Source organism: Hyla sarda, chromosome 5 (assembly GCF_029499605.1).
Source record: "Hyla sarda isolate aHylSar1 chromosome 5, aHylSar1.hap1, whole genome shotgun sequence".
Classification (NCBI taxonomy): Eukaryota; Metazoa; Chordata; class Amphibia; order Anura; family Hylidae; genus Hyla; species Hyla sarda.
The window spans coordinates 373,884,162-373,904,795 of NC_079193.1; the positions used below are offsets into that span (position 1 = coordinate 373,884,162).

General features: G+C 47.2%; 1 protein-coding gene across 22 annotated transcripts in view; it reads right to left on the reverse strand.

The window, feature by feature from the left end:
* Positions 1–255: 255 nt before the first annotated feature.
* PTK2 (protein tyrosine kinase 2) overlaps positions 256–20,634 on the reverse strand; it is a 360,567-nt gene continuing 340,188 nt past the window's right edge. For 16 of the 22 annotated variants that reach the window (XM_056522839.1, XM_056522834.1, XM_056522836.1 and 13 more), the window contains 5 exons: positions 13,902–13,941; positions 13,495–13,601; positions 5,342–5,497; positions 5,176–5,256; positions 256–1,761 (listed from right to left, as the gene is read on the reverse strand). In XM_056522839.1, coding sequence (XP_056378814.1) covers positions 1,549–1,761; positions 5,176–5,256; positions 5,342–5,497; positions 13,495–13,601; positions 13,902–13,941 — 597 coding nt within the window. In that variant the 3' untranslated portion in view covers positions 256–1,548. The remainder of the gene's footprint in view (positions 1,762–5,175; positions 5,257–5,341; positions 5,498–13,494; positions 13,602–13,901; positions 13,942–20,634) is intronic. The other 6 variants (XM_056522841.1, XM_056522840.1, XM_056522843.1 and 3 more) reach the window with 1 other exon arrangement.

A 20,634-nucleotide genomic window follows, 5' to 3' on the forward strand; every position in this document is an offset into this window, starting at 1 on the left:
TCTTAGCATTCCTAGCGCCCGCCAGTTAGTCTAATGTGCGGAATGTCTGCACCTGTTTTTTGTGCGGACATTCCCCAATTTTTTTGCCAGTGTGAATGTGGCCTTACAGTCACAGCTACAAGCAGAAGGTAATCGCTTCCTTCCTATTTATAGCAATACAGATACAAAACAAACCTTCCCCCAATACAATGTAAAAATAAAAAGATTTTAAAAAATGCATTAAAAAAAAATGACAATGAACTTGAAATAAATTAATCATAATACCTCATCTTTATATTCAAATCCTTTAATAACAGAATGATCTTTATACGTAGAGCGCCCCCTCTGCTCAGCCACCGACCGACACAAAATGTCCAACGTTGCTGTAATAATTGATAAATAGAGGTGCGGTGGCCGAGCGCGGGGCTCCTCAGTAATAGCTCTAAGAATCTGTACAAGGTCTTTATATTCTTCCTGAGAATAATTTATATTCCCCCGAAAATCCCAAGGCAGAGGAATAAGGTTAAATGAAAATAGTTAGAAACGGTTTCATAATTTATTTGGGTACTAAGGTTGTGATGTGAAAAATAAAATAAAAAAAGACCCAAAGCGAGAGAACCCCGAAAATGTGAGAAGAAAAAACAAAATCGTACAAAAAAAAATAAAATGTAAAAACAGGCAAAACAGATGTGAGCTGAAAGCATCTGAAATGTTAGCACGGCCGTAAGATTTATTTATAAATTATATATATTTAATATAAAAAAATGGGATATATATATAATGGCTCCTAATCTCTCAGCACAAGTGTTCTGTCAGTTCAGCAGCGTGCTTCATACATGGCTTAAAAAAAAAAAAACAACAAAAAAACTACCCCCCACCCCCCAATAACCTGGCACTTTATTCCATGTGTGAAAGAAAATTGTAAAAAAAAAATAAGGAAAAAATAAAATAAAAATAGAATAATTACACAAATAATTCTCACTTTGCTTCCAATCATAGATTACACACATCCCCAAAAAAAAAAAAAAAAGGGAAAGTAAAAAACGTAATGAGCCGGAACGATCCATCCAAAGTCTCTCGATAGGTTTATGGTTTATAAGTCTTCAAAATATAAGCTTTGTAGCATATTGCGACTTAACGTTAAGGAATAAAAAAACAAAACACAAAAACAACTGAAGACGACAAAGATTCCAGTTGCACCAGCCATCATGGATCCACATGGACGCTGTGTGCTCTCTGGTCCCCGCCCCATATGTATGGCAGAACCTCGCGCTCCGCCGCTCTGCACCTGGCCGCGATCCTCATTCCCCTCCAGGAGATTTGCAGAAATCTCGATTATTTCCTCCAGATGACGGACACTCAGGGTTCAGGCGAGCCGCATCACACTGACTTTTTTTGGGGGGGCTGTAGGGGGTGGAAGGATAAAACTTCAGGTGGCACCAGCTGCCCAGGATCAGCACTGGAGGGGGAGGCTGCCCGCTGATGACCAGAATCGCTGGTGGAAGGCTACATGTAATCCCAAAAGGAAAACCGACAGGAATAGATCAAGAGTCTGGGTTGCGGCCATTTTTAGTGCGGCCTCGACTGTCCGATCATCTTGAGCCGGGCTTGGTCAATGACGTCTAGCAAGTTCTTGGCGTCCACGGCCAGTGCATGTGCGGCGGTCAGCATCTGCTTTTTGTACTCCTGCTGGAGACTGGTCATCACGTACTGCTGCGCCAACTTCATCTTGTTGATAAGCTCCGCCAGGTCAGAATTCAACAACTTCTGCGCCATTTCAATCTTTAAAAGGAAAAAAAAAAACAACAAAAAATGAAAATGATAAAAATGCTAACTATAGGTCTTAGGGTGCGTTCACACGGCCGTCTGTCCCCGTTTCAGTTCCGTTTTTGCAGACTGTAAACGGATTAAAAACGGTTATAAAAAAATCCCATTCATGTCAAAGGGATTTTTTTTACAATCCGTTTACATCCTTGTGCACCCGTTTGCACTCCTTTCCGTTTTTTCATGGAAGAAAAAAACGGCACATGCAGTATTTTTTTCTTCCGTGAAAAAAATGGAAGAAAACACTGACATCATAATTTTAACATTGAAGTCTATGGCAAACGGATGAACCTTTAATGTCATCCGTTTGCACCCGCGTTTGAAATATCCTTAATTACATATGAGCATGCTCAGCAGCAGACTCCTACAGTGTTGTGGGACTACTACTACTCCCATCATGGAAACAAGTCTACTACTCCCATCATGGAATAACTTCCCACTATGGGAGTCTGCCGGTGGCTGGGGGGGGGACTACATTAGTGTTTGTACTACTATCCCCATCATGGATCAGACTCTGTTCCATGATGGGGGTAGTAGTACAGGGGCTGAGGTATTGATCGCACCGGGTCTCACTTCTGACACCCGATCCGATCAGAAGTTATTAAGCAGGGGAGCGGGCGGCATGGTCCGCAACCCTGGGATGTACACAATGTATTTTACTTTCATTTTTAAATTCCCCGCAGGGAGCTCTGAATGGCCAGTACTGAGGAGCCAATCAGGGATTTTTAAAATGGACAATGTATATATTAAAAGTGCTGTGGGGGGCAAGATATATAGCGCTATATATCTAGCCCCCCCCCCAGCGCAAAAATATATACCCCGCAGTATATATATGTGACCCCCTGCAGGGGCATTTATAATTATATACCCTACGCCGGCGCAATTATCAATATATACCCCCCCCCCGCCAGCACATATGTCATTAATGCAGCGCTATCTGTGAATAGTATTTTACTCGCAGAACATCGCACCAGCCGTCGCCGGCGCAATGCTGCTGATAGACTACTATTCATACATCGCGCTGCAGGGGCATATATAGTATTATCAGGCCCCCACAGCACTTCTATAAAATATGCCCCTGCAGCGCGATGTATGAATAGTAGTCTATCAGCAGCATCTCGGCGGCGGCTGGTGCGATGTTCTGCGAGTAAAATACTATTCACAGATAGCGCTGCATTCATGACATATGCCCTGGCGGGGGGGGGCTCATATATATATATACTGCGGGTATATATTTTTGCACTGGGGGGGGGGGGGGGGGGGGGTTATATCTTTATAAATGCACTGGGAGGCTAGATATATAGCGCTTTATATCTTGCCCCCCCCACAGCGCTTTTAATATATACATTGTCCATTTTAAAAATCCCACAGGGAGCCCTGATTGGCTCCTCAGTACTGGCCATTCAGAGCTCCCTGCGGGGAATTTAAAAATGAAAGTAAAATACATTGTGTACATCGCAGGGTTGCGGACCATGCCACCCGCTCCCCTGCTTAATAACTTCTGAATGGATCGGATCTCAGAAGTGAGACCCGGTGCGATCAATCCCTCAGCTCCTGTACTACTAGCCCCATCAGGGAACAGAGTCTGTTCCATGATAGGGGTAGTAGTACAAGCACTAATGTAGCCTCCCCAGCCGCTGGCAGACTCCTGCAGCCAGGAACTACTACTCCCACCATGGAAACAAGTATATTCCATCATGGGAGTAGTAGTAGTCCTGGCTGCAGGAGTCTGTAGGTGGCTGATTTTTCATTAAAAAAGACAAACAAAAAAAAAAAAACGGATTAAAACACGGTTCAAAACGGATACCCGTTTGATCAGCCGTTTCTAAACTGAACGGGGGCAAATGGCGGTGTGAACCCACCCTTAAAAGGAGTCCTCTGGAGGAAATTTTTTTCAAATCGAAGTTATACAGATTTGTAAATTACTCCTATATAAGAATCTTAATCCTTCCAGTACTTATCAGCTGCTATATGCTCCAGAGGAAGTTGTGTAGTTCTTTCCAGTCTGACCACAGTGCTCTCTGCTGACACCTCTGTCCACGTCAGGAACTGTCCAAAGCAGGAGAGGTTTTCTATGGGGATTTGCTACTACTCTGGACCGTTCCCGGCACGGACAGACGTGTCAGCAGAGAGCACTGTGGTCAGACAGAAAAGAACTACACAACTTCCTCTGGAACATACAGCAGCTGATAAGTACTGGAAGGATTAAGATTTTTTTATATAGAAGTAATTTACAAATCTGTAGAACTTTCTGGCACCAGTTGATCTAAAAGCATATTTTTCCCTCTGGAGTACTCCTTTAACCTTAGAGTGCAATCTTCAAGAAAAGTCGGGGACGGCACTAGTGCTTTGATCTTACAATCTATTGAAAATACACCGCATCAATTGACTAACAGGTGGATGTATATCATCCAACCTGAATAGGTGAGTAGGAGGAAACTATGAGGTCTGGAGGTGCTCTACGTATATCCAAACATTGTAGATAGATATAGCAATCATAGAAGAAAAGAAAAAAATACGGAGCACTCACACTGTGACACTCATACGGAGGCTAGCGGCTGAAGGTGATCTCAGTCCCGGATTTCCATAGCGGGGAGGCGGCAGGTGTAACGAGGGGAGCCTCAGATGCCGGCCACGGACCGTACCACGCCCACTAGCGCTTCGTCAGGCCGTGTACACGGTCGGCCGTGGGCGTGATACGGTCCGTGGCCGGCGTCTGAGGCTCCCCTCGTTACACCTGCCGCCTCCCCGCTATGGAAATCCGGGACTGAGATCACCTTCAGCCACTAGCCTCCGTACGAGTGTCACAGTGCGAGTGCTCCGTATTTTTTTCTTTTCTTCTATGATTGCTATATCTACTTAAAGGAGTGTTTCCCAACCAGGGTGCCTCCAGCTGTTGCAAAACTACAATTCCCAGCATGCCCGGACAGCCAAAGGCTGTCCGGGCATGCTAAGAGTTGTAGTTTTGCAACAGCTGGAGGCACCCTGGTTGGGAACAAATGACTTAAATGATCTGTCCTCTCTCCGGATATATTATTTTTAGTAAATAATCGAATTCTTCATGAGTTAATTCTAGAGCATCTTTTCTTACAGCATTGGTATTGTGCTAGTCTTTAGTTACACCTCCTGGAAATGTATAAATAAGATGACCGGTTGTCAGTTTATTTACACATTTCCAGGAGGAACAACAGAGGAACGGAACAAGACAGTGAAAAAAATGTGTGCCCCACTCCATTCATTGTCATTGTGAGTGCCTGATATAACCGAAGGGATAAGTGCGTTAACTCGGAATACCCCTTTAATATTACGGCCCTTGGACTGCCCTATCTAGGGTTGTCAGCATTGTAAGGAACAGGGTGGGCTTACACTTACCTCTCGGTGGGTGCTGGCTGGAAGAACAGGAATGGTCTCGTCAACAGTTGCTAATAAAGTCCTCAAGGCTAAACCGACCCCCTGTGAAACGGCAGACGTGTTATAATGTTATGACGCATCTTGCGTAAATTGCGTACGGATCATCCGAGGCGTCGTATATAGTTACCTTCACCATGGGGACATACTCCTCCGGAGGGGCCGGCTGGATCCTACTGGACATTTCAATCACAGCTTTTACCAAACCGGTCACGTTCTCGTACACCTTGTCGTTTGTGCGATCCAGGTTGGCCGTCGGGGGTGGACTGATTTCCTGTGGTTGAATCTGAAAGACGAGACAACATAAGAATTTAAGGGGAAAAAAAAAACTAAAAATAAAAAATAAATAAAAACCACCCATATCAACTGAAGGCAAACTAACCACTAGGTGGCGCTTTGTATTCAAAAACTGGGAGGTAAACTACAGCCAAATACTGAAGAGCTCGGTGACCGTCCCTGTTGGCACTGCTGCGGGAAAGGACCTGCGGGGCCGGCACTGCTGCGGGAAAGGACCTGCGGGGCCGGCACTGCTGCGGGAAAGGACCTGCGGGGCAGGCACTGCTGCGGGAAAGGACCTGCGGGGACGGCACTGCTGCGGGAAAGGACCTGCGGGGACGGCACGGCTGCGGGAAAGGACCTGCGGGGACGGCACGGCTGCGGGAAAGGACCTGCGGGGACGGCACGGCTGCGGGAAAGGACCTGCGGGGCCGGCACGGCTGCGGGAAAGGACCTGCGGGGCCGGCACGGCTGCGGGAAAGGACCTGCGGGGCCGGCACTGCTGCGGGAAAGGACCTGCGGGGACGGCACTGCTGCGGGAAAGGACCTGCGGGGACGGCACTGCTGCGGGAAAGGACCTGCGGGGATGGCACACTTATGTTAAGGGGGTGATATTGGTTGTACAAATTCTAATTTTCTGACACCTAAAGGGGTATTCTGGGGAACTTATCCCCTTTCCCTTTAAGTGTCTGATTGCTGGGATCTTACCACTGCACAGATTGGTCCTTTAAGCATCAGAAAAAACTCATACAGCCCCATAGCTCTCCCCCTCCACAATACAGCAGTGCCAGCTCCGCAGGTCCTCTTCTGTTGCAATGCCAGCCATGCTGCTTCATTTTGTAGGATATGAACAAATAGGACCACCAGGGACTGAAGACAAAGTGGGACCACTTTATCCTCGTTCAAAACCTTTGGGTACCATCACAGCAGCAAAAGGGTGGACAAATACTGACCACAGGTAATGAGATTTCTCAGTGGCCAGATATTGGGGGGTGCACATACTTTTGGCCACGTGTACACAGAGTGATATATACACAGAGAGACACAACACTACTTATTAGATCTAATAAAAAGAACAAGTAAAAACTGAACAGAAAAGACAACAACAAAGTGTTTTTCCTAACCAGGGTGCCGCCTCCAGCTGTTGCAAAACTTCAACTCCCAGCATGCCCGGACAGCCAAAGGCTGTCCGGGCATGCTGAGAGATGTAGTTTTGCACCAACTGGAGGCAACCTGATTGGATACACTGCTGTAGAGGGTTAAGTGTAGGAGCAGGGCTGCGGTTTGGCAGCGGTCGGGCTCTTTGTGTTGGTTACACACGCTAATAAAATTATATGTAATCTGTAATATACATTGGTTAAAAAAATATGTACACTTTTGTCTCTGCAGCTATTGCCTGTGTGTCTCTATGAGGAGTGGACAAGCAGGGCTCTGTACACCGAGGACAAACGGGGCCCTGTACACCGAGGGCAAGCGGGGCCCTGTACACCGAGGGCAAGCGGGGCCCTGTACACCGAGGGCAAGCGGGGCCCTGTACACCGAGGGCAAGCGGGGCTCTTTACACCGAGGGCAAGCGGGGCTCTTTACACCGAGGGCAAGCGGTGCTCTTTACACCGAGGGCAAGCGGGGCTCTTTACACCGAAGACAAGCGGGGCTCTGTACACCGAGGGCAAGCGGGGCTCTGTACACCGAGGGCAAGCAGGGCTCTGTACACCGAGGACAAGCAGGGCTCTGTACACCGAGGACAAGCAGGGCTCTGTACACCGAGGACAAGCAGGGCTCTGTACACCGAGGACAAGCAGGGCTCTGTACACCGAGGACAAGCAGGGCTCTGTACACCGAGGACAAGCAGGGCTCTGTACACCGAGGACAAGCAGGGCTCTGTACACCGAGGACAAGCAGGGCTCTGTACACCGAGGACAAGCAGGGCTCTGTACACCGAGGACAAGCAGGGCTCTGTACACCGAGGACAAGCAGGGCTCTGTACACCGAGGACAAGCAGGGCTCTGTACACCGAGGACAAGCAGGGCTCTGTACACCGAGGACAAGCAGGGCTCTGTACACCGAGGACAAGCAGGGCTCTGTACACCGAGGACAAGCAGGGCTCTGTACACCGAGGACAAGCAGGGCTCTGTACACCGAGGACAAGCAGGGCTCTGTACACCGAGGACAAGCAGGGCTCTGTACACCGAGGACAAGCAGGGCTCTGTACACCGAGGACAAGCAGGGCTCTGTACACCGAGGACAAGCAGGGCTCTGTACACTGAGGACAAGCAGGGCTCTGTACACTGAGGACAAGCAGGGCTTTGTACACTGAGGACAAGCAGGGCTCTGTACACTGAGGACAAGCAGGGCTCTGTACACTGAGGACAAGCAGGGCTCTGTACACTGAGGACAAGCAGGGCTCTGTACACTGAGGACAAGCAGGGCTCTGTACACTGAGGACAAGCAGGGCTCTGTACACTGAGGCTCTGTGACTTGCTATGGGCGCACACATGAGGATGTGAGGATGATTGACAAGCCAGGAGTCTGCACAGAGCCCTGCATGTCCTATCCTCCTTTCATGTTTTTGGTCTCCTCATAGAGACACACAGACAATAGCTGCAGGGACAAAAAAAAATTTCACCCAAAAATATACACATTTTTTAACCAATGTATACTACAAATATACATAATGGTATTATCTACATTATATGATGAGTTTTTGTTGATGACATCCCAAAGGATAGGGGATAAGATGTCCGATCGCAGGGGTACCGCAGCTGGGGACCATTGCAATCTGTCATTCAGCACCCACCTCTGCAAGCTCTGGAGGCTCAGAGTGTGCAGCGTGACGACCGTCATGCACCCTCCCATAGACTTGCATTGAGGGGGCGGGGCGTGATGTCACGATACTCCGGCCCCGTGGTCTTCATGCTGCACACTCAGAGCCTCCAGTGCTGAATGGCAGATTGCGGGGGTCCCCAGCGGCAGGACCCCTGCGTTCAGACATCTTATCCCCTATACTTTGGATAGGCGATAAGATGTAATAGGGCCGGAGTACCCCTTTAATGCAAACAGAGGGAACCAAGTGTCCCTAAGAAACAGCCCCAAAAATAGAGGTGGGGGAAAGGGGGTCTCTGGAGACAAAAGCCCCCAACACAGAAAGAATTGGCGCAAACACAGACACAAACACAAAGTGCTTACCCGCCACGGCTAAGATGGAGCAGAGTGCGGGAGGGAGAGGGTTAATAAAGATTTACCAGAGAGAGATAAAAAAAGAGGAAAAAAAAAACAACAAAAAAACAGGAAATTAATAAATGCGGCCGAGCGATCCGTGCAGAAAAACATGTAAAGTGAAGCAGAGAGATGAGGAGGGGGCGGGGGCGGCTGTGGGGTCAGATGGGCACATGCAATAATACAGGCCATGCTATGCAAAAAAGTCAATACCCCCCTGTAACCGCACCCCCTAATGGGACGTGCCGCTATAAGCCCAGCTGTCCCGGTGGAAGGAGAAATTGGGGACGTAGCTTGTGATTTTTTGTCATTCCGGAAAATATTGCAACAATTGTCACGAAAACTATAAACAGCGCCACAAGTTTCCACAGGTTGTATATGGTACTGCTGCTCCGCTCCATTGAAATAAACCGGGGTCTGAACTACAATACTCCACATATACCTGTGGTCAGGTGTGGCGCTGTTTCTTGAAGAAAGCTGTCATGTTTTCCTGGAAAAGTTCATTAATGCATAAGTCTTATGAATAATAATAATTATTAAAAGAACAAAATGAACCAAAAATCTATGAATATAAATATCAATCAAAATAAAATTAATAAATGGTATAAAACAAAATCTAACAATGAAAAATAGATGCCAGGGTCAGTGATGCCCTTGTCATTGCTCAGGGCGCCCCCTGCAGGATGGCAGTGCCAGCTGTGGGTACACACAGAGCGGCACTAAGCACGTGGGCTCCGGCTCTGCTGCACAGATGGTACTAGTTTGTGCATACTCTGTGGTTTGGCGCCATGGCCGGCCTGGCAGGATCCTCTGATAAACAACCAGAATGAGCGGTCACTGGGAGAAGGGAAAACCTCTGAAAGAATCCGAGAAAAGTTTCCATGGAAAATCACTGAGGAGGCGGCGGAGTCATTATACTCCAGAAAGGGCAAAAACTAATAATAGTGACAGTCATCAGCCGCTCCACATCCAGGGAAAACGTGAGGGGGTACTGATACACCAACCACAAGGAGGAGGGAATACAGGAGCCCCAAATGTCAGTGTGTCATTCTCCTGCACCCCCACCGCATCATCCTCCCGCACCCCCACCGCGCCATCCTCCCGCACCCCCACCGCGCCATCCTCCCGCACCCCCACGCGTCATCCTCCCGCACCCCCACGCGTCATCCTCCCGCACCCCCACCGCGCCATCCTCCCGCACCCCCACCGCATCATCCTCCCGCACCCCCACCGCGCCATCCTCCCGCACCCCCACCGCGCCATCCTCCCGCACCCCCACGCGTCATCCTCCCGCACCCCCACGCGTCATCCTCCCGCACCCCCACGCGTCATCCTCCCGCACCCCCACGCGTCATCCTCCCGCACCCCCACGCGTCATCCTCCCGCACCCCCACGCGTCATCCTCCCGCACCCCCACGCGTCATCCTCCCGCACCCCCACGCGTCATCCTCCCGCACCCCCACGCGTCATCCTCCCGCACCCCCACGCGTCATCCTCCCGCACCCCCACGCGTCATCCTCCCGCACCCCCACGCGTCATCCTCCCGCACCCCCACGCGTCATCCTCCCGTACCCCATACAATGTGATGTAAGGATGATCCTATAAATAACAGATTATTATTCACCTCCATGTAGTGATCTGTACCTTGCATCATAACATCTATCAAGTCCTATAAAATGCAAATGCTCCTCAAAATATATGGGGCCAGGGAACCATAACATTTAATGACTGAAGCTGCAGCTCCATCCACTACCTCCCACATCTCCGATTTATGCTGCAGCTGCATTCCCCTTTTCTCCTCTCACAGCACGCAGAGATACAGAAGCTGCACCATCCTCCTCATTGACAGTATACAGTCTCAGAGAGAAAGACTGCAGGCTGTGAGTGGGGATGATGGGGGTAGCTGTAGGTTCTGTCCATTAGATTGTAGGCTGTGAGTGGGGATGATGGGGGTAGCTGTAGGTCCTGTCCCTTAGACTGCAGGCTGTGAGTGGGAATGATGGGGGTAACTGTAGGTTCTGTCCCTTAGACTGCAGGCTGTGAGTGGGGATGATGGGGGTAGCTGTAGGTTCTGTCCATTAGATTGTAGGCTGTGAGTGGGGATGATGGGGGTAGCTGTAGGTCCTGTCCCTTAGACTGCAGGCTGTGAGTGGGAATGATGGGGGTAACTGTAGGTTCTGTCCCTTAGACTGCAGGCTGTGAGTGGGAATGATGGGGGTAGCTGTAGGTTCTGTCCATTAGACTGCAGGCTGTGAGTGGGAATGATGGGGGTAGCTGTAGGTCCTGTCCCTTAGACTGCAGGCTGTGAGTGGGAATGATGGGGGTAACTGTAGGTTCTGTCCCTTAGACTGCAGGCTGTGAGTGGGGATGATGGAGGTAGCTGTAGGTCCTCTCCATTAGATTGCAGGCTGTGAGTGGGGATGATGGGGGTAGCTGTAGGTCCTGTCCATTAGATTGCAGGCTGTGAGTGGGGATGATGAGGGTAGCTGTAGGTTCTGTCCCTTAGATTGCAGGCTGTGAGTGGGGATGATGGGGGTAGCTGTAGGTTCTGTCCCTTAGACTGCAGGCTGTGAGTGGGAATGATGGGGGTAGCTGTAGGTCCTGTCCATTAGATTGCAGGCTGTGAGTGGGGATGATGAGGGTAGCTGTAGGTCCTGTCCATTAGACTGCAGGCTGTGAGTGGGAATGATGGGGGTAGCTGTAGGTCCTCTCCATTAGATTGCAGGCTGTGAGTGGGGATGATGGGGGTAGCTGTAGGTCCTGTCCATTAGATTGCAGGCTGTGAGTGGGGATGATGAGGGTAGCTGTAGGTTCTGTCCCTTAGATTGCAGGCTGTGAGTGGGGATGATGGGGGTAGCTGTAGGTTCTGTCCCTTAGACTGCAGGCTGTGAGTGGGAATGATGGGGGTAGCTGTAGGTCCTGTCCATTAGATTGCAGGCTGTGAGTGGGGATGATGAGGGTAGCTGTAGGTCCTGTCCATTAGATTGCAGGCTGTGAGTGGGGATGATGAGGGTAGCTGTAGGTCCTGTCCATTAGACTGCAGGCTGTGAGTGGGGAGGATGGGGGTAGCTGTAGGTCCTGTCCCTTAGACTGCAGGCTGTGAGTGGGGATGATGGGGGTAGCTGTAGGTCCTGTCCCTTAGACTGCAGGCTGTGAGTGGGGAGGATGGGGGTAGCTGTAGGTTCTGTCCCTTAGACTGCAGGCTGTGAGTGGGGATGATGGAGGTAGCTGTAGGTCCTGTCCATTAGATTGCAGGCTGTGAGTGGGGATGATGAGGGTAGCTGTAGGTCCTGTCCATTAGACTGCAGGCTGTGAGTGGGGAGGATGGGGGTAGCTGTAGGTCCTGTCCCTTAGACTGCAGGCTGTGAGTGGGGATGATGGGGGTAGCTGTAGGTTCTGTCCCTTAGACTGCAGGCTGTGAGTGGGGATGATGGAGGTAGCTGTAGGTCCTGTCCATTAGACTGCAGGCTGTGAGTGGGGATGATGGGGGTAGCTGTAGGTCCTGTCCATTAGATTGCAGGCTGTGAGTGGGGATGATGGGGGTAGCTTTAGGTTCTGTCCCTTAGACTGCAGGCTGTGAGTGGGGATGATGGGGGTAGCTGTAGGTCCTGTCCATTAGATTGCAGGCTGTGAGTGGGGATGATGGGGGTAGCTTTAGGTTCTGTCCCTTAGACTGCAGGCTGTGAGTGGGGATGATGGGGCTAGCTTTAGGTTCTGTCCCTTAGACTGCAGGCTGTGAGTGGGGAGGATGGGGGTAACTGTAGGTTCTGTCCCTTAGACTGCAGGCTGTGAGTGGGGATAATGGGGGTAACTGTAGGTTCTGTCCCTTAGACTGCAGGCTGTGAGTGGGGATGATGGGGGTAGCTGTAGGTCCTGTCCCTTAGACTGCAGGCTGTGAGTGGGGATAATGGGGGTAACTGTAGGTTCTGTCCCTTAGACTGCAGGCTGTGAGTGGGGATGATGGGGGTAGCTGTAGGTCCTGTCCCTTAGACTGCAGGCTGTGAGTGGGGATGATGGGGGTAGCTGTAGGTCCTGTCCCTTAGACTGCAGGCTGTGAGTGGGGATGATGGGGGTAGCTGTAGGTCCTGTCCATTAGATTGCAGGCTGTGAGTGGGGATGATGGGGGTAGCTGTAGGTCCTGTCCATTAGACTGCAGGCTGTGAGTGGGAATGATGAGGGTAGCTGTAGGTCCTGTCCCTTAGACTGCAGGCTGTGAGTGGGGATGATGGGGGTAGCTGTAGGTCCTGTCCCTTAGACTGCAGGCTGTGAGTGGGGATGATGGGGGTAGCTGTAGATTCTGCAGCTTCTTTTTTTCTCAAACTGCATGATGTGATTGGGGAAGAGAGGGTGACAGTTCCATCCCCCTCCTCCCTCTCTTCTGACTTCCCCATACACATGGACATTCAGAAGAACCGAACATTCCTGCATTGTCTATGGAAAAAGGAGGGGTAAGCCGCAGCCAGACCACTTCACTCTCCCAGAACAATGGGGTTGGGCAGTAAAATCCAACATGCTCAACCTATTGCTCCCCTGACATCATCTACGGGTGAAGAGTCAGTAGGCCACCCTACAACTTAGTCAAATGAACCCACCGAAAGTGGTGGGTTCGCCTGCAGAGAGGTCAACTACCGGCTGCCAGAAGAGGAAGAAGACACTATCCCCCATGTTTCACGCATTCCATGGATTTAGTCTTAATGGACACTTTAACAATTATTGTATCAAACGGTGGCCAAAGCAATCAAAGCCCAATGACCTCTAGTGATACTATAGATACGGATATTGACTTCTTACCTTTAACCCCTCGTTGTAGCTGTCCCCTGTACTGTTCAGCCCAGCCAGGTTACTGAGGTGACTGGGAGCTCCCGGCCGAGGGGGTTTCTTTGGTGGAGCAGAGTGTTCTGAAAATGAACAAAATGGAGTTCAAGTGAGAATGCAACATCAAGTTACTGACAAATCTCAAGATATTAAAGTCTAACCAGCATACCTCCAGCTGTTGTAAAACTACAACTCCCAGCATGCCCGGACAGCCTTTGGCTGTCCGGGCATGCTGGGAGTTGTAGTTTTGCAACAGCTGGAAACACTCTGTTTGGAAAACACTGATCTATAGGGTCACTGAAGCATCAGCCCTATCTGTACCCGTGTAGTGCAGTAAGCACTGGTACACATACGTGCCGCCGGGGGGAGCCCTGTTTGCTCACCTGGCTTTCCAACAGGCTGATAGATGTGCTGGTTGCCAGCCTGCCAAAAGACAAAAAGCAGAGAAAACTATTAGTATCTGGGAACAGAGTCCTGGAAGCAAAGACACAATGACATGAGAAGAGACGAATGGCGGGTTATGTTGCAATAGTCAGTCCGGCGAGCCAGAAATTAATACCGACACCAGGTCACGAGCATCTAATGCTGGAAGAAATAAAACCGTACTGGCTACACTGTTGTTTCGAATAGTCATTATATGTAATGGGGGAGATTTATCTAAACCTGTGTAGAGGAAGAGTGGTACAGTTGCCCATTGCAACCAATCAGATCGCTTCTTTCACTTTTTAGAGACCTGAATGAAGCATTCTGATTGGTTGCTATGGGCAACTGCATCACTCTTCCTCTATACAGGTTTTGATAATGTCCCCCAATATCTCCAAGAAAGTGACAACTCTCATACTTAAAGGGGTACTCCCAGGGCTCAAGTCCTGCAGGGAACGGAGTTCCTGCACTTTTTTTCACAGCAGAAACGCTGTTCCCATTAGCAGGAGTCCTGCAGGACCAGCCCTTGACTGGAAATCTTGGGTGAGTTCCCAAACTTTTTTCCCAGGACTTGACCCCTGGGTACTCCCCATGAAAACATTTTTAGTTTTTTAAATCAACTGGAGCCAAAACGTTAAACAGATTTGTAAATTACTTCTATTAAAAAATCTTAATCCTTCCTGTACTTATGAGCTGTTATATGCTCCACAAGAAGTTCTTTTCTTTTTGAATTTCCTTTCTGTCTGACCACAGTGCTCTCTGCTGACACCTCTGTCCATGTCAGGAACTGTCCAGAGTAGGAGCAAATCCCCATAGCAAACCTATCCTGCTCCGGACAGTTTCCAAAATGGACAGAGGTGTCAGCAGAGAGCACTGTGGTCAGACAGAAAGGAAATTCAAAAAGAAAGGAACTTCCTGTGGAGCATATAGCAGCTGATAAGTACTGGAAGGATTAAGATTTTTAAATAGAAGTAATTTACAAATCTGTTTAACTCTCTGGCACCAGTTGATTTAAAAAAAAAAAAAAAAAAAAAAAAAAAAAATCCCAGTGGAGTACCCCTTTAACACTAGAGGTCAGCACAACTGAATACATCAAGAAAGCCCTGTTGCTTTACAGCTGTGCTGTGAAGCCCTAGTATATAAGCTGATAATTATTTCTTAAGAAGCTGCTGGTGTCTCCTTGAGGGCTGCATTGCTTCTTAGGCACTGTACCTCCTGTAACGTTCCACCCCGCAAGTGGCGCTCTTATCCACCCCTACTGTGTAAGTAAATACAACATTGTCCCATTCACATGAAAGGCAGCGGTTGACGCCGGGGCCCCCCTTGATCTCTCTGTACGGGGCCCCGGCTCGCTGGCCAGATAGTGGGTGTCGACCACCGCACGAAGCGGCAGCCGACACGCCCCCTCAACACATCGCTATGGCGGAGCAGGAGATGGCTGAAGGCAGCACTCCGGCTCTGCCATAGAGTTGTATTGAGGGGGCGTGTCAGACGCCACTTCGTGCTGTGGTCAACACGCCCCCTTCCCGCGGGCTGCCGAGGCCCCGTATAGGAGATTGCGGGGGGGGGGGGCCCAGTGGTCGGAACCCCCCCGCGGTCTGAAACTTATCCCCTATCCTTAGGATAGGGGATGAGTTTTTCAGCACTGGACTACTCCTTTAATGAAATAATGTATCCTAATAAAATGCCATTGCTTCTCATAGTGGAAAAATAATAATTCATTAGATCTAGCAACTATCACTTGCAAAAGTGGGTGGAAAATTCCCCAAAAATCATGGAAATAAAATAAAAATATAAATATTTAAGAAAACCAAAAATATTGGCTCATTGAAGAATATTGCTCTCTATAGCTATATATATCTACAGCTTTATCAATCTATATATATATCTATTTATATATATATATATATATATATATATATATATATATATAATATTTTTCTATGTCTCACCCCCCCCTGGACCCTCTAAATGAATTGTTTTCCAACCAGTGTACCTCCAGCTTTTGCAAAACTACAACTCCCAGCATGCCCGGACAGCCTTCGGCTGTCCGGGCATGCTGGGAGTTGTAGTTTTGCAACAGCTGGAGACACTGGGTGAGAAACACTGCTCTAATGATTCAGGGTGTCAACTCAAAAAAAATAATTTAAAAAAAAGATTCCGTTCGCTACTTGATTTAAAGTAAATTACTAAAAATTAAAAAAAATTAAATTATGAATTTCCAAGATTTTTTTTTTCTTCCTTTTTGGGTATTTTTTCCACCGATGACCCTGAGAAAGCTCATGCGCCGTTATCACAATAGGAAGTCCCTCAGGGTATATAAATAACCCCTATTAATCGGCCATTGGGCAGACGACCGTTCTCAAGCGTCTGATAAACAGAGTCCAGAAATAGTTTTGGGGATAAACAATGAGATTACCAGAAAAACATCCAGAAAATTTATGTAAATTTTTATCTAAACTCAAAACAGACAAAACTGAGTGTTCATAGGAACGAACATTCCCCGTCCTACATCCCCCCCCCGAAAAAAAAAATAAATAAATAAAAAAAGCTTTATGAGGCTTCTAAAAATATATTTCGATTTTTTATTTTTTAGATAAATAATTTCGTTTTTTCTACAAACTATTTGTGGATCTTATTTCTGAGCTGTGAGCGAAGGAATGAGCTATATATATATATATATATATATATATATATATATATACTCTTACAGGGCACCATGGGATATATCTAGAGATGGAATATTATAAACTCATTCGAAATCTTAAAAAAAACAACAATGGCCAGGATAGTAGTTTTAACCCCTTGTCGCAGAACGCCGGGTTTATACGGCGCAGCGGCACGGGAGGGTTATGAAGCGAGCTCAGGAGCTTAGCAAGCATCATACCCGCACGGTCCCGGCTGCTATCAGCAGCCAGGACCCGTGGCTAATGTCTGACATTGCCGTTCCGGCAGATGTCCGGCATTAACTCTTTAGACGCAGCGATCAAAGTTGATCGCCGCGCTCTAAAAGTTAAAGTAAAAGGATCCCAGCAGCTTAGTCGGGCTGATCGGGACATCGCGATAAAATCGCGATATCCCGATCAGCTAGGATGCAGCAGGAGGATGGCTTACCTGCCTCCTGAGCGTCAGAACGGCGATTGATTGCTGCAAGCCTGAAATCCAGGCTTGAGCAATCAACCGCCGATAACACTGATCAATGCAAAGCTATGGCTTTGCAGTGATCTGTATAAAAGATCAGTGTGTGCAGTGTTATAGCCCATTATGGGATAACAATGATCAATGTAAAAGATCAGTGGGTGCAGTGTTATAGTCCCCTATGGGATAACAATGATCAATGTATAAGATCAGTGTGCGCAGTGTTATAGCCCCCTATGGGATAACAATGATCAATGTAAAAGATCAGTGTGTGCAGTGTTATAGCCCCTTATGGGATAACAATGATCAATGTAAAAGATCAGTGTGTGCAGTGTTATAGCCCATTATGGGATAACAATGATCAATGTAAAAGATCAGCGTATGCAGTGTTATATACCATTATGGGATAACAATGATCAATGTATAAGATCAGTGTGCGCAGTGTTATAGCCCCTTATGGGATAACAATGATCAATGTAAAAGATCAGTGTGTGCAGTGTTATAGCCCCTTATGGGATAACAATGATCAATGTAAAAGATCAGTGTGTGCAGTGTTATAGCCCATTATGGGATAACAATGATCAATGTAAAAGATCAGCGTATGCAGTGTTATATACCATTATGGGATAACAATGATCAATGTAAAAGATCAGTGTGTGCAGTGTTATAGCCCCTTATGGGATAACAATGATCAATGTAAAAGATCAGTGTGTGCAGTTTTATAGCCTCCTATGGGAGCTATAACACTGCAAAAAAAAAAAAAAAGTGAACAAAAAAAGTTAATAAAGATCATTTAACCCCTTTCCTAATAAAAGTTTGAATCACCCCCTTTTCCCCTAAAAAAAAACCTGTGTAAATATAAATAAACATATGTGGTATCGCCGCAAGCATAAATGTCCGAATTATAAAAATATATCGTTAATTAAACTGCACGGTCAATGGTGTATGCAAATAAAAATTCCAAAGTCCAAAATAGCGTATTTTTGGTAACTATTTTTATAACATAAAAAATGAATAAAAAGCGATCAACAAGTCCGATCAAAACAAAAATGGTAAAAACTTTCGATCACGGCGCAAAAAATTTGCCCTCATACCGCCCTGTACATGGAACAATAAAAAAATTATAGGGGTCAGAAGATGACAATTTTAAACGTATACATTTTCCTGCATGTAGTTAGGATTTTTTTTTCCGAAGTAATAAAAAAATCAAACCTATATAAGTAGGGGATCATTTTAATTGTATGGACCTACAGAATAAAGAGAAGGTGTCATTTTTAATGAAAAATGCACCGGTTTAGAAACGGAAGCCCCCAAAATTTACAAAATTGTGTTTTTTCTTCCATTTTGTTGCACAATGATTTTTTTTCTCGTTTCGCCGTAGATTTTTGGGTAAAATGACTGATGTCATTACAAAGTAGAATTGGTGGCGCAAAAAATAAGCCATCATATGGATTTTTAGGTGCAAAATTGAAAGGGTTATGATTTTTAAAAGGTGAGGAGGAAAAAAACGCTGGTGCAAAAATGGAAAAACGCTGAGTCCTTAAGGGGTTAAAGAGGTATTCCAGCCAGAAGGATTTACCCCCTATCCAAAGGTTAGGTTAGGGGATAAGTTATAGATCGCAGGGGCCGGGGCCGTGACCGCTGGGATCCCCCCCCCCCCGTGATCTCCTGAACGGGGCCCTGGCAGTCTGCTGGAAGGGGGTGTGACGACTCCCGCACGGAGTGGTCTGTTGACACGCCCCCTCAATGTAGCCCATAGAGATATATGGAGGGGCGTGTTGGCTGTAGCTTCCTGAGGGGGTCGGAACGGTTGCTTCTGGCAGACTGCCAGGACCCCTAACCTTTGGATAGGGGGTAAATTCTTCTGGTTGGAATACCTGCCTGCCCATTGTTGTTTTTTTTTAAAGATTTCCAATGAGAATATTACATCTCTAGATATATCCCATGGTGCCCTGTAAGAGTATATATAGCTCATTCCTTCACTCACAGCTCAGGAATAAGATCCAAAAATAGTTTGTAGAAAAAACGAAATTATCTAAAAAAAAAAATTCTAAGTAAATTTTTTTGAAGCCTCAAGAAGCGTTTTTTTTGAATAGGGGATAAGTTCTATTTCACTGCACTGCTCATTTAATCTGAATTGCTTCGTTCAGTCTTCCCTGTAGAAGTCTTGTCTAACACTCTGCGGTCTCCTAGGACTGTGTATAACCAGACTTCTCTGGGGAATCTGAACAACTTATTTAAGACTAAACAAATAGACAGCGGATTCATTAAATTTGGCAACCTATTGTTTTCAATGAGAATCTGCTGCAACATGCATACGGAAGAATTTTTTCACGGCGGAAACATAAGCTGCGGAAATTCTAATTGCGAATTCCCCAGAAAGAATAAACAATCCACCTGGAAGTGCATTGCCCTCTATGGAAACGATCCATATCCGAGCGGTTCTCGTGCCGGCTTGTTCTGCCGGTGCCTTCTGCACACAGTGTCTGCCAGGAATATTTGTCATTGTGTGTGAATGGGGCCTTATGGTACATTCACCTATTTCCATTGATAAATGGTAGAACTGCTGAGATCCCCTATTGATTGCCAAAACTGGAGACCCCAGCTACCAGAATATTGGATGTGGTGGTTGATCAAGCAGCTTGACGCTTCATTCAATGTCTATAGCGCTGATAAAAATCGTCATCAGTTGGATGGAGGATACAAAACGATGTTGCTTTAATGATAGTTTCCGCTTGCAGCCTGAAAGGCAATGCTAGCTACATATCCCATTGGCATACCTGTCTCTGACATATCTGACATATCCCACGTATCAACGTTTTGATCGGTCAGGTACTGAGTGTTCAGATCCTGACAATTCCTACAATGAGCTGGGAGTGAAGCGCGTGGCTGATCACTTCTCTCCACGCTCTGTGACAATCCCATAGACTTACATTGTAAATCTGTCTGTGGCACAGAACTGGGAGAGAACCTGTTCGCTTTTCTACCGGCTCATTCTAGTGATCGGTCAGGGTCAGAGCCCCACTGTCCACATTTTTTGAGAAGTGTCTCTACATGTCAATTTTTTTTTTAAACTTCCCCTACTCTCTTACTACTTCAGATATTATTCTCCAGAAAAGTTGGGTAACAAGTTGGATATTCATTAGAGCACCCCTCATTAAACACATTTCCAGACTGTAAAAAGGTGCTGTCGTGTAGAATGTAGAAGATTTTGCAGTAGTGTTCACTCTTCTTGTCCGCTCCGTTGTCTTAGTAAATGCTATGTGTTATAGGAGGCGGAGGACAGATCGTAGGGAGAGCGGCTGCAGGATCAGTTTCCGAAATTCCTTTGCAGTCAATTATGAAGACCTATAGTTCTGCAGTGGAGCTGCATACACAGAACAACATTTATTTTTAAATTATGCGCAGTAATATGGATGTCGCTGTGCTGACGGAAACATCGCGCTCCAGCTGCCCGTCCTCTCGTGTGTTTACTTACACTCTCGGGTCTGTTTTTCACCCTGAACTCTGTGAAGTATGAATTGCAATCCAGGAGAAATGTGCTTTGGCTCATCA